Source organism: Urocitellus parryii, chromosome 5 (genome assembly GCF_045843805.1).
Source record: "Urocitellus parryii isolate mUroPar1 chromosome 5, mUroPar1.hap1, whole genome shotgun sequence".
NCBI lineage: Eukaryota > Metazoa > Chordata > Mammalia > Rodentia > Sciuridae > Urocitellus > Urocitellus parryii.
The window spans coordinates 74,632,755-74,645,707 of record NC_135535.1 but is presented as its reverse complement, the minus strand read 5'-3'; the positions used below and the strand labels follow the sequence as shown (position 1 = coordinate 74,645,707).

Sequence of the window (12,953 nt, the reverse complement as noted above, 5' to 3'; positions counted from 1 at the left end):
AAAAGTTCAAAAAAGAGATGAAAAACTTTTGCTATAATCTAAGCACCTAGAGAAAAGCATGGTCCCAGAACTGATGCACTTCAGGAGGGAAGGAGATATTTGGGTAAGAGCTGATGCTGTGTTACTCTGATTCTGGGCTTTTGTAGGAGCTGGTAGTGCTTTGCCACCTCCACCACCCCAGCTTGATATCTTTGCTGGCAGCTGGGATTCGTCCTCGGATGTTGGTGATGGAGCTAGCCTCCAAGGGTTCCTTGGATCGCCTACTTCAGCAGGACACAGCCAGCCTCACCAGAACCCTCCAGCACAGAATAGCACTGCATGTGGCTGATGGCTTGAGGTAACTAGATCATGCATGCAGGCATGACCCTGAACTCACTCAAGCTCTGAGAATAGCACTTCCGGGTAACATCATGTCCCACTAACATTTTGCAAGCAATTTTGATTTGTGTTGTGTTCTGCATGACCATCTCAGAGGCACACCTGGCCTTGTGGCTGGATGCTAAACAGAGGCAGCACAGAAGAATGGAAAAAAATCATTGGAGAAAAAGAACTGAGATAAGTCACTGTTCCACACACTTAGTAACTGTGATTTTATCTTTCTGATTCCCACATATTTATTAATAGTCTGTAAACCTTGACTAATACTTAATGCTTAAGCTTATGAGGACTTTTGCAATAACTGAAGACTTTTCAAATTAAACTCTTGGTGTCTTCTCCCTTGGTTACCCATCTCAGACACCCAGTAGTTTTACTTTAATTCCTTCCTTCTCTGCAATCTCACACCAGATCCTGTAAATCTTTTCAGCTCTGCTACTAAAATATATCTTCATGCATTTCCTTCTCACACATACTCGAACTCTCACCTGAGCCTCAGCTGTCTTCATCTCTCGTTGCCTACCTGGCTCTCTGCTTTCACCTTGGCCCATTAAACAGCCTGCTCTTTGCACAACTGCCAGAGTGGTCTTTTCCTGCTGTTAACCCTCTCCTACCTCACTTCTTGGTTCCTATGCTCAGCCTCCCTGAGGCTTCCTGAATATTCCAGATGCTTTGTTCCTGCTGTTTTTTACAGCTAGGAATGTCTGATTCCCAGATGTGTACTTGGCTAGATGCTCATTTCATTCAGAATTCTCCCCAGAGAGGATGTCTCTAATGATCCTATGTCTCTGGAATATATACCACTTATTGCTACTGGATCGATTTATTTATTTATTTATTTATTTATTTGGTACTAGGGATTGAACCCAGGGGTACAAAAACTGAGCCACATCTCCAGTTTTTTGAATTTTTATTTTGAGACAGGGTCTCACTAAAATGCTTAGGGCCTCACTAAATTGCTGAGGCTGGCTTTGAATTCAAGATCCTTCAGCCTCAGCCTCCTGAGCTGCTGGGATTACAGGCATGTGACACTGTGCCCAATTTTTGTCTTGAGAATCTTTGTCATGAGAATCTAAGTGCCATGACAGTGGGTACTTTTAGTCTTGATCACCACTCTATATATCCTGCACCCAGATCAGTGGGACCTCAGAAAGTATGTGTTGGTGGTAGGGAGAGAGGAGAAAAGAGAAAGAAAGGAAAACAGCACCTGGCATGTAGTATCCATTCAGCAGATGCAAATTTTCTTCTCTTCTAAAAGGCTGTGAGTGTGCATTTGGACAGTATCTAGAAATGAAAATGGAATGGATAGTAAGAAAACAAATACTCACCCTCAAACAAAATTGAATCAGGAGGATATAACTATTAATGGTTTACAAGAAAAGTAATAAATGTACTAAGTGAGTAGATTTCTCTTCGAAAGAGTTCAGAAACTACTGAAATCCATGCTGATTTTAAATTGTATCAGGATGTAGGGATTTGGAATTGGGTTGACATACTTACTTTTGAACACCAGGGGGAACCTTGTGTTAAATTGATCTGAGCATAATCAGTTTATGCAACAGTATTTCAAAGCTGCTCAGTCACTTTGCTTAAATTAACTAACTCCAGGCCCTTGTTTTCCACAAATTCTTCCACCTAATCCCCAAAGTGTCCATTTTTAAAATGAAGACTTTCTATTTTTTATTCAACACTGCTGAAAATCCTCATCTGTAAGACAACTTATTCTAGTTCTCTACAGTAGTACTTTAAATAACCAATCCAGCAGTTTCTGATGAAGTAAATGAAATCTCAGCATATTTTCAATACTTTCCTCATTTATTCTTAGCATGATGCCAGGAAAGCTTTTTAGATTTTGTGCTATAAGAAGCTGGTAGATTTGAGTAGCGATCAATCTTCTACTAGTACTAAGCATATTTTAAAAACTCAGTATTATGTTATGTTATCACAAATGTATTTAAGCAAAAAGCAATAGTCACATTCCTTTGTATTCTCCTAGACAAGCAGCTGTTTAGAGTGACATACAGAAACTTCCTTCATATTCCGTACCTTCTCTCCTGCAATCTTGCCTTTAACTGTTAGCTTACATCTGTAATTTGGTCCTCTCCTGTGGTCTCCTTCTTGTAATTCTCAGCTACGTATGAAGATTCAGTCCCTGCATTTTCCACAATTTCCTCTGTTTTAATATTTTCAAAATTGAATTACTCCCCTGCCTGTTTCTCCCCATCATAAATCTGTGCTTTCTCTTCTACTCCCCATTTGCCAGGATGGGATCCCAGCAGTTGCATCCAAACAAATGTCCTTTCCTCCAAAAGTAAACATTCATTTGTCCACTGGGTTCTTGAAGTTATTTTACATGATCCTTTTCATCAATTTGTTCATTTTTAGCCTCTACTACTGTCTTGAGTCAATATCTCCAGGAAATTACCACAACAGTTTTTTCATAATAAAAATCTAATTGTGCTTCAAATTCCCTGGTGTTCCCAGTCACCTGCAAGTGCATCCAAACTCTGTGGGATATACATTAAAACTCTTTATTTGTGCCTCTTGCCTACTTTGGCAGCCCCCCACCTTGCCACTCTCCCTATTCTGCAGTATAACCAAGCTGAAGGGGTGAATTTCCACATTTCTTTTCATATTTGTCATCCCTCTCTTTCCACAGATTTGTCTGTCCAGAGAACTCATTAGCCCTTAAGAATTTACTCACAGAACATCTCTTCTATGCAGTTCAACTAACTGCTCCAAGAAGAGTGAGCCTCTCTCACATGTGTTTCTTGTTCTTGCTCCGCTTAGGACATTGGGTTAGGTGCAGAAGAGAGAAAGATCGAGATTAGCTTTAGCTTGAGGTAGCAAATAATCCAGAGGAAGAGTCAACGTTGCTCTATTTACCTCTGTGGTTTTCTCCCTTTCTACTTCCTTAGCACTTGGTGCTCACATGTTTCTGTAACCTTGTTGAGCACCTGTTTCCTCTAGATTGTGGCCGCCTGAAGAGACTGGCACTCAGGGATCCCTACTATGTATTTGTTAAATGAATGAATGCATTCTATTTTTAGAATAATTCTATTCAGGATGAGATAAAGTTGACCTTAAATTAGGAAGATATGGGTTTCTTAGCAATTCTTATAAAACTCATGATTAAAGAATGACTATTTGAATATAGAACAGTTTATTTTAATAAAATACTTGACAATACTCATTGTCACACAATGCGTCAAGTATGGCTGAATTTTTGTCAGTAAGGTAAGATCTGTACTTATTAAGATTTCAAAAGCTATTTTTCTATGCTATTCTATTAAAAGTTATTAAAATTGTGCTTTAAAGATTAAATTCTATAATTGAGCATTCTAACTAACCCAGATAATCTCTTTCTCCACCTGATGTTATTTCAAATTAAACTTAATTATTTTTTTAACCTTTAGGAAGTATTCTGAAAGAGACTATGTTCTATAAATATACTGAAAGAGGCATGCATTATGAAGGATTTGGATGCTATTCAATGATGTATGACTTGGCTTTAACTTTTTTATTCTTAATCTCCCAGCTTTTCTCTTCAGAACGGCAAGAATAGCTAATGGCCTTTCAATAAGCCCTTAGCAAATTTTTCTTTCAAACCCATTACTTACTGTGAAGGTCAACTTCATTAGTACATTTATCTTATTTATCAGCCAAAAATATGTATACTGAAATGAATAGGCCTAATGTCAAGTGCCATAACTACATCCTGGAAAGGAGAGAATCTGCTGCATTAATTGATGCAATTAAATGATACATACTTTCTGGGCTATCATGCAATGGAAAGTTCAAGATATCACAGCCTGTCTGCTCCTAATCCTTATAACCACGAATGGGACTAAGTAATGGAGTAAATATTTATTAATATAATTTGAACCCAAACCAAAACCCACAGACAAAGGATTTAAATTTACTTCCATTAAGTTCTTTGAAAAAATGTCTGTCAAGGCAGGTCATGGTATATCTGTGATATCAGTGGTACAGAGAAGGCAGAGTTGGGGAAAACCAGAATTTTGTAGATGTCTAAGGAAAGGTGGTAATAGTTCCATTAGTAGTTGGGGCACTAGAATCTCTTTGACCTGATTGAGATTGAAACTTTATTGTGTTTTATATTAATTATTTTTTTTCTTTACCTGAAAAGTATGGCTCTAGTGGCTATCATCACAAGGGTCAGTCTCTCATAGAAAAGATTTAACATCCTTCAACATCATCTTCTCCAAGACAATTTCTATCCATTCTAACCCAGTCCAAAAGTCCTTTGTTAACCGAGACTCATAACAGAATCAGTTCACAGTGAATTATGTCTTTAAACAGAGTAAGACATGAATAGGTAGGAAAAATCGTTGATTTATTATTATCAAAAAGTAAAACAAAATGCTCTCCAAAAGATTAGGAAATATTTTAGTCAGAAAAAAACAAGAATAACAATGACAAGTGTTATAAAAGCTAGAATAAACTTCTGTATAGTTTTAAGAAAATTAAATAGGAGTTACAACAAAGTCCTATTGACTTTTAACATATTTACATTTTAAAAATAGTTAAAATATTTCACTCACTCACCAGGATTGATTTATTTTATTTTTTTGTCTTTTAAAGCATAATCTTGCTTAACCAACAATAAAAAAAAAGAAAAAAAATGAATATTAGATCTTTATGTTTAGATTTCTTTTTGCAATACCTCTTTCAGGGTCCAACCACAGAATCGTTGACGTTTTGCCTAGTGGTCAGGACATATTCAAGGAAATCATGACAAAAGCTATTATGATGTAAATACACTTTAATAAGATTTCTTGTTCATTTCCTGGCAGATATCTACATTCAGCCATGATCATATACCGTGACTTGAAGCCTCACAATGTGCTGCTTTTTACCCTGTATCCCAATGCTGCCATCATTGCGAAGATTGCCGACTATGGGATTGCACAGTACTGTTGTAGAATGGGGATAAAAACATCAGAGGGCACACCAGGTAAGAGAAAGTGGGCTGCGTAATCCTCTCTTCAAGATGGGTAACCAGCGTCCTCAGATGTGAGTGCAGGACAGTCAAAAGAAAACCGTAGCCTATCACACTGTGAAGAGCGAGGTTTAGTGTCTCAATAATGGTGACAATTCCATTGACATTTTTATCGTTGTATTTTGAAGAGTTAAAAATAAAGAGTCAACTGATACAATTTTCAGGGCAAAAACTGAGTAAAAAGGGGAAACCCCATGATGTCAAGCTATATTTTTAAAAGTTAGATTTTTACAATCTTGAAATACTCTAGAGGTGGTAAGAAATAACACACAAGTTTTGATGTAGGTAGAGTTGACACTAAGCTAAAACCAAACTCAGGCCCACTCATTGCTTTTATATCTTTGAAACCCAAGGTTCTTTATACCTTAACTAACTTGATGCTTATAATCTTCATTTCTCACATTCAGTGGGAATATGTATACATTTTGCTGCACAAATATAAAAACATGTTTGAATACAGCTGGAACTGACCTTCTGAGACTTCTCATACAGGTTATGTGCTTTGTTGATGATACTCTTAAGTATCCAAAGGTATATGTTCCTAAACACTTATGGCTACAAGAGTTTTACATAAAGGCTTTGACCTGGGTTGTTCTTGGTTGCACATTCTGGTTTTTTTTTAATTCATATATATTTTTTAGTTAAACATGGACACAATATCTTTATTTTGTTTACTTATATGTGGTGTTGAGGATGGAATCCAGTTCCCTACACGTGCAAGGCAAGCGCTCTGCCACTGAGCCACAACCCTAGCCCAGTAGCACCATTCTTGATAGAAGCAAACTTTATTCTTATTATAGGTCTGTACAGGGGTTTAGGGCTTTAGATACTACTCTTTAGTTTTGTTTCTTTGTAATCTATGAGTTGCTAATATTTCAATTCCTAAAAACAAAACAAAATAAAAAAACCAGATTTACTCTATTTGGCCCTGCATAGAGGGAAGAGTCCTGGTTATAATAGAAAGTGAAACACGCCCCCCCTTCATACCATTGTGTCCCTGGCCCCCAAGACATGATGGCTTTTTTATTTTATTGTCTTGGATTTAATGTTGCTTTCTGGGTTCACCCCCATCTTTTTTGGGGTTGCCTATTTCTATTATCCTATTAATATTACCATTAACTGATTCTACTAGCAGTGGAGATGTATTTCCTATGCTTTATACTTTCATGTTTTGTGGTCTTAACGTGCAGCGTGTGCTTCCCACCTGTGCTGTCTATCCCATGGAGTCCCCCTCCCTTTCTCAGTTCACCTCATCTTCGACTCACAAGTTCATCAGAACCTCAGCCTTGGATTATCAAGAATCATTCACAGAGCAAGTGACCTGTATAGCCTTCTTGTCTTTCAGATTTCCATCTGAGCAGGAAGGACAATGCTGAGGGATTGACATCCACAGCTCCACCTTTGTATCTGGTTGGTTAGTTGTAAAAAGGTACAGGGGACTTGATGTCAACTAGATGATTGCAGGTCAGTTAAAACACCATGCCAAAGACAGAAGAAAATATACTACAGGTGGTGTCACTAGGCAAAGGATTCTAATTTGTTTTCCTTACCCCTAACTTGTGTACTTGGATAAGGTGATGGCCCCTATTGCCCAGATTATAGTGCTTGGTTTTATTTTTGCTCCAAAAGCATATTGTCTCTTGTTTTGCATAACTCCAGTTTAGAAATAGAACTTGCGCTCTCATAAACACTTCATAGTATATATTCTGGCTGAGAGTATCTCTGGGATGTTCAATAATAATAAAAATAATTATCATTTCTTGCACACTTGCTGTGTGCCAGGCACCATGCCAGGTACATTAGAGACATGATCTCATGCCAGATCTGAAACTTTGCTATTATTTTCTCATTTGTAAAATGAGAACATGGAGGCTCAGTAAGATTATGTCACACAGCAAGTAGCTAAAATGATAACTCAGTATAAATGAAACCTGAATCTAGAGGGATTTTTTGCTCCCTACCATATGCAACTCTAATATTTACTTGAGGAGACTTAAATATTCAATCTTAGTTATTAAAGAAGTAAAACAAAATAATGGAGCTATGGATAGCAAATATTGTCAACTATAGGTTTGGAAAAACCATCTTTGAGGGTAAAATTCCACAGGCCTTGTATACTCTCACCTAGGAAAAGTGTACATAGCATGGAAGAATTGCTCATTCTTCTCATGTGACACTGAGGTGGGCTGGACTCTTCATGTGGGGCTTGCTATTTTTCCTCCTGCACCCCCAACCTTGTCTTTGTGTTCACAGGGTGCTAAGCCTACTATTGAAGTCTTATCCACTGAAGGGGCTAGTGGATCTCTCTGGTCACTACTGATGTGCCTCTGGATTTGAGCTCTGCCTCTTCCCTCAGTGGTCTAGGGCACCGCTAGCAGCCAGCTCAGTTCAACTGGGTTCACACTCAGAACCTTTCATTTACCATATAACTTTCTGGTTTGGTCAAAACCTTTCTAAGATTCTATGACCATATAATTCTTAATACCAAGCCAGATACATCTTCCTGATCTCTTAGAGTTTCTATTATACACATGGAGAAAGATCATGGCAGAAAAAACCCAGACTTAATCTGTTTTCTTCTGCCCAGTTTTCCCTCAGATCACTCAATACATTTTTTTTTCTTATAAGTTCCCCAAACTCCTCTTTATTATTACAACACTCTAGTTATCTCAGCCCTAAACTCTGCCTCAAATTTTAAATAACAGCACCTATCACGATTGTTCCTGCTATCACCGAACTTTCCTTCTCCCAAGCAATTCTTTCTGAGAAGGCAACAGTTCTCTCTCATGTGACTTATCTGTGTCTTTTCCTTTTAATAGATGTTCTTGTTATTTTTATGTCTTTTAACATGGAAACTTCTAGAGAAATGAGTGACCATATATTCATTAAACTTCTTTGTGTGTTTTATGAACCTTACTGTGGTGTCTTTCCTCTGGGTGTGCATGAGAGTGGGTGTGAACTAAGTTGCTTAGCGAGGACTGTAAGAATCATAAGACTTTCCAGTATGTGAACTACATACCTGGCTTGCACTAAGCCCTTTGTGTGGGCTGATGATTTCATTTAATCCTGATGGTCCTCTGATATAGGTTCTATTCCTAGTCCTAAACTAAACCATAGGGAATGTTAAAAAAAAAAAGTCAGTAGGGCAGTACAAGTTGCAAACCCACACAGTCTAACGGCAGAGCCCCTGACCCGGCACCACGCTGTCGGGGGTCCAAAGGCAGAAAAAATTCAGTGATTATACTATAGTGTGATGCCTGTCTACATGTTGAAAGGTAAATGGGATGAATCATTTCAACTTTAAATAACTTGGAAAGTTTCAACTTTAACTCAAATGGATTTCCGGCTGAGAGTGACAGTTAATTCTGGGTCCTGTGACAATTGCAGTGTTGACTGAGATGAATGCTGAATGCCGACTGATGGCTTCCGCTCTGTCAACATCCATGTAAATATGACAGTCTTGGGTAAATAAGACGTTCTCTGGTTACTCACTTTCATCTGAGATTATGAACATGCCGTGCTCATACTTATCTGGAAGTAATAAAGAAATAAAATATATGTTTTTGAATACCTTGTGATATATACTCAGACTCAATAAGTTTCTCATTTTCTTGATCTATGGATCTTTATTTACTCATTACACGTGTTGAAATACAGACTTCTCTGAAAAATTATTTCTAAAAATAGTTTTTAGACAATGGGTTATATTTTCCTAATTATTTCAACACTGTAATTGTCATACTGTAATTGTATACATACAATTACAATAACACTGTAATTGTCATACATACATAAAATAAAACTGATTTTTATTCATTTATGCATGCATTGGACAATAATTTATTGAACATTTATGAAGTATCAAAGTGAATCCACCACTTAATAGCTGGGTGGTGTTCATCAGTAAATTGTTAATACAGTCAAGGACACTAGAAATTCATTGGATGAATTTAAAGAGGAATTATAAGTGTATTGTAATTTAAGTACTTACTGAATGTATAAATAATCTTATGTTCCCATAGTGGGGATCATGTCAATGGAGACATGAATTTTGAAAGGGGGAAGATAAGGTTAAAAGCATTTCCATTTTGAAGTAAATATTCCTTTTCATATATTCATGATTACCTTTCTTAATGTCCTCTGAATCATTGTGAAAAAAAATCCAAACTTTTGGGCAACTTTACTCTGTGAATTGATGCCTACAGAAATAAAAGCTATAATAAAATATATATGTTTTGGAGGAGAATTTAGAAATTAGACCAAGTGAACCCTCAAGTCTCATCCTGTTCTATGATCCTGATTCCAAATTCTAATAGTAAAATTATCAAGGAAAGAAATATGCTGAACATTTTAATAGTCTTTGAATAGTACCTTGAACTAAATAAATTTATTTAGCTGTTTCTCATGTATTCTGCTTTCCTTCTCATTTAAGAAATAACTTCTCAATATACACTATGGGCCAGGTATAAAGAATATAGCATTAGCTGTTCCTTTTAGGGGACCTTTAAAGATAATGGCAAAGGAAATTTATTATTACTTTCATAAACTTTGGATACCAGCTAGGTCAATTCCCTTATCTAATGTGTTAAATGAATAATAAATAATTAGACAAGATTTAAATCAGACTCCCAAATCCCTTTTAAATTCTAAGAAGATAAGCATAAAGACAGTTAAGGAGCTAGTTAATGTGTGGGTAGCTCATTATTTTTAAGGACTCTTGACTTTACCATTGATTATATTTGTGGCGTTAGGAAAACCACATAACTTTTCAGAGAGGCATGTACCATTTGTAAAATGAGAAGTCTCTTCTGTCTACCACAGGTAGTGGTGTGCATATCATATTAAACATTCAAGGTGTCTAGAAAATGGTATAGTAATATGAATTAAGAGCTATTAGGTTTGTTTATATTATGTGACAAGTAGGCTTTATCAGGGATATATTTTAGAAGTCCTAATTCCTTACACAATTCATAAGCTCAGAGTGTGAGGGTGGTGTTAGACGGTTACATAGGAAAATGTAATTATTCTCAAATGCAAAATATATTTAAGACTGAAATATTAGGTCTGTTACTTACTATAACATGTAAATATTATCTATATTATTATTCAACTAATATGTAAGATAACATATTGACATATCAATATATTTGCATATCTAGAGAGTGGGAATGGCAATAATTAGTGCAGTGGGGAATATCATGCTCAAATTTTATATCTCCATCCTTTTGATTCCTCTGCCTGGTGAAGAACTGCTGAACTTTCTCTCTTGATGGCTGTCAAATGGAACAATTTCCACCTATAGTCATTTATTCCTGGAAGGCTGTGAGCTCATCCTTTGTTCTACTTTCTTGGCTGCATATAGGAAGTACTGTAATCAATGTTCATTGTAAAAATATTAACATATTAAAAAAATAAAATGAACACAATTTTAGCACATAAAAATCATCATTATTACATCTGAATGCATTTTTTCTAGTTTTTAATCTATGTACATTCTCATCAACTTTTTGTTCTAAAAATATTCAAGCCTTCAGAAAAGTAGAAAGAATGGTACAATATATACCCATTTCCATTATGCATAGATTCATTGATTATAAACAATTTGCCCACTTGTTTTCTCTCTCTTGCTCTCTTTGTGTATGAATATGAATCTTTGAAATAATTCATAATACCATTATCACATTTAAGAAAATCAGATAATTTTTTCCATACATTTGATAACTTTATGTCCATCCAGAATTATATTATACATTTTCTTTTCATTTGTGTTATAGCATGTTGTCTTAAGAAAATATTTTTTATAGATTGCATAGTATACATTGATTAACTGTTTTCCTTTTGTGGATGAATTTCTTTAGATTGCTGATATTTTTACTATTACTAATAATATTGAAAGCACTCCATTTTTCCCTGAAGTATTTAAAAGAAATTTATCTCTCGTTTGGAATAAAAGATTTATTTTCCTTTAAAAGAATTTCAGGCATGAGCCTGAGTGAGAGAACTTTTATTTGTTCTAACTAGGGTTTTTATTTTTATTTTTTCATTTGGTAGGACATGTCCTCAGTCCTGGAAGTAATGGGAGCATTGGAATTTTAGTCCAGGTTATAGGGACTTTAAAGGAAGTCTGGAAAGTTCTTTCCTTCTCACCATCTCTTTTTAAGTCACTGCTCTGGTAATAGGTTTTATTAAGAATGAGAAAAATGATGCAGGTTTGTTTCCTATGAGGCTTCATTTCTTTAATTACGAATCTCTACTTAATAATTTATTCTTGAATGTTTACCCTTATCCTTCAAAGTAATCTAATTGAAGATTGAAAATCTTATAATGGGGTTATGAGATCTTATAATAAAGATTGAAAGATCTTATTATCCTTCAGGCTCGACCTTGGGGTGAAGTGTCCTGAGACAAGGCTATTCACTGATCTATCAAGCTGTCTGTTTATAGAGGTAGCATGGCATGATTTAGAACTTGTCTCCCCAACTCTCTTATATGACACATACCTCTTGGATGAGTGGGCCCTGGGCTTGGGCATATTTATGGCCGTATTTGCTTGCTTTCAGGGTTTCGTGCACCTGAAGTTGCCAGAGGAAATGTCATTTATAACCAACAGGCTGACGTTTATTCATTTGGTTTGCTACTCTATGACATTTTGACAACTGGAAGTAGAATAGTAGAGGGATTGAAGTTTCCAAATGAGTTTGATGAATTAGCAATACAAGGAAAATTGCCTGGTAAGTTCTATTTTTATGTACAATAAAGATTTTTTTCCCTTGATACCAGCCACTTCATTTCTAAGTAGTTGTATGCTGAGTTCATTTCATAGCTGATGATTTCTGTTTAGTGTATGGACATTTTAAAATCCTGTGATACATTAATAAAAACTATATGAAAATGTAGGAGCTCTAGGTCTAAAGAATCTCAAGTGAATATTGGCATATCTGGCATTATATTTAGAATACTCAGGGAGGGAAAATCACCTTTAGGACCTGATTTGGTGGCTTCTAATTCTCATAAAGAATTACCATGTGCCCACTGGCCCATAATATTTTCATTTTCTTGGAGCGAAATAGTTTATATGCAGGAAGGAAAGCTTGAATTATTTATAACAATAATTTTATTAATAAATTATTAATAAGAATGAGTAAATGAGTATTTAATGAGCTCAAATTTTATTTTGAATGGTTTTCCCATACTTTCAAGAAATCCTAGGACCTTGTCATTCATTTCGTGATCATCACTTTAGTTTTCACTATGAAGTATCCATTTAAGTTTATTTAGCTGTTTCTCATGTATTCTGCTTTCCTTCTAATTTAAGAAATAACTTCTCAGTGTACACTATGGGCCAGGTATAAAGAATATAGCATTTGCTGTTCCTTTTAGGGGACCTTTAAAGATAATGGCAAAAGAAATTTATTGTTACTTTGATAAACTTTGGATACCAGCTAGGTCAATTCCCTTATTTTAGCAGTTAGGTTTCCAGGGAAAGTATCCCATACTCTCTTCTGCACCAACCTGAAGTGTGGATTTCTCTTTTATAAAAAAAACAAACGTGCAC

General features: G+C 35.8%; 1 protein-coding gene across 1 annotated transcript in view; it reads left to right on the top strand.

Annotated features, from left to right (window-relative positions):
* Lrrk2 (leucine rich repeat kinase 2) overlaps positions 1–12,953 on the top strand; it is a 127,913-nt gene that overhangs the window by 99,197 nt on the left and 15,763 nt on the right. The window contains exons 40-42 of the mRNA XM_026408515.2: positions 147–337; positions 5,193–5,353; positions 11,959–12,129. Of these exons, the coding sequence (XP_026264300.2) occupies positions 147–337; positions 5,193–5,353; positions 11,959–12,129 (523 nt within the window). The remainder of the gene's footprint in view (positions 1–146; positions 338–5,192; positions 5,354–11,958; positions 12,130–12,953) is intronic.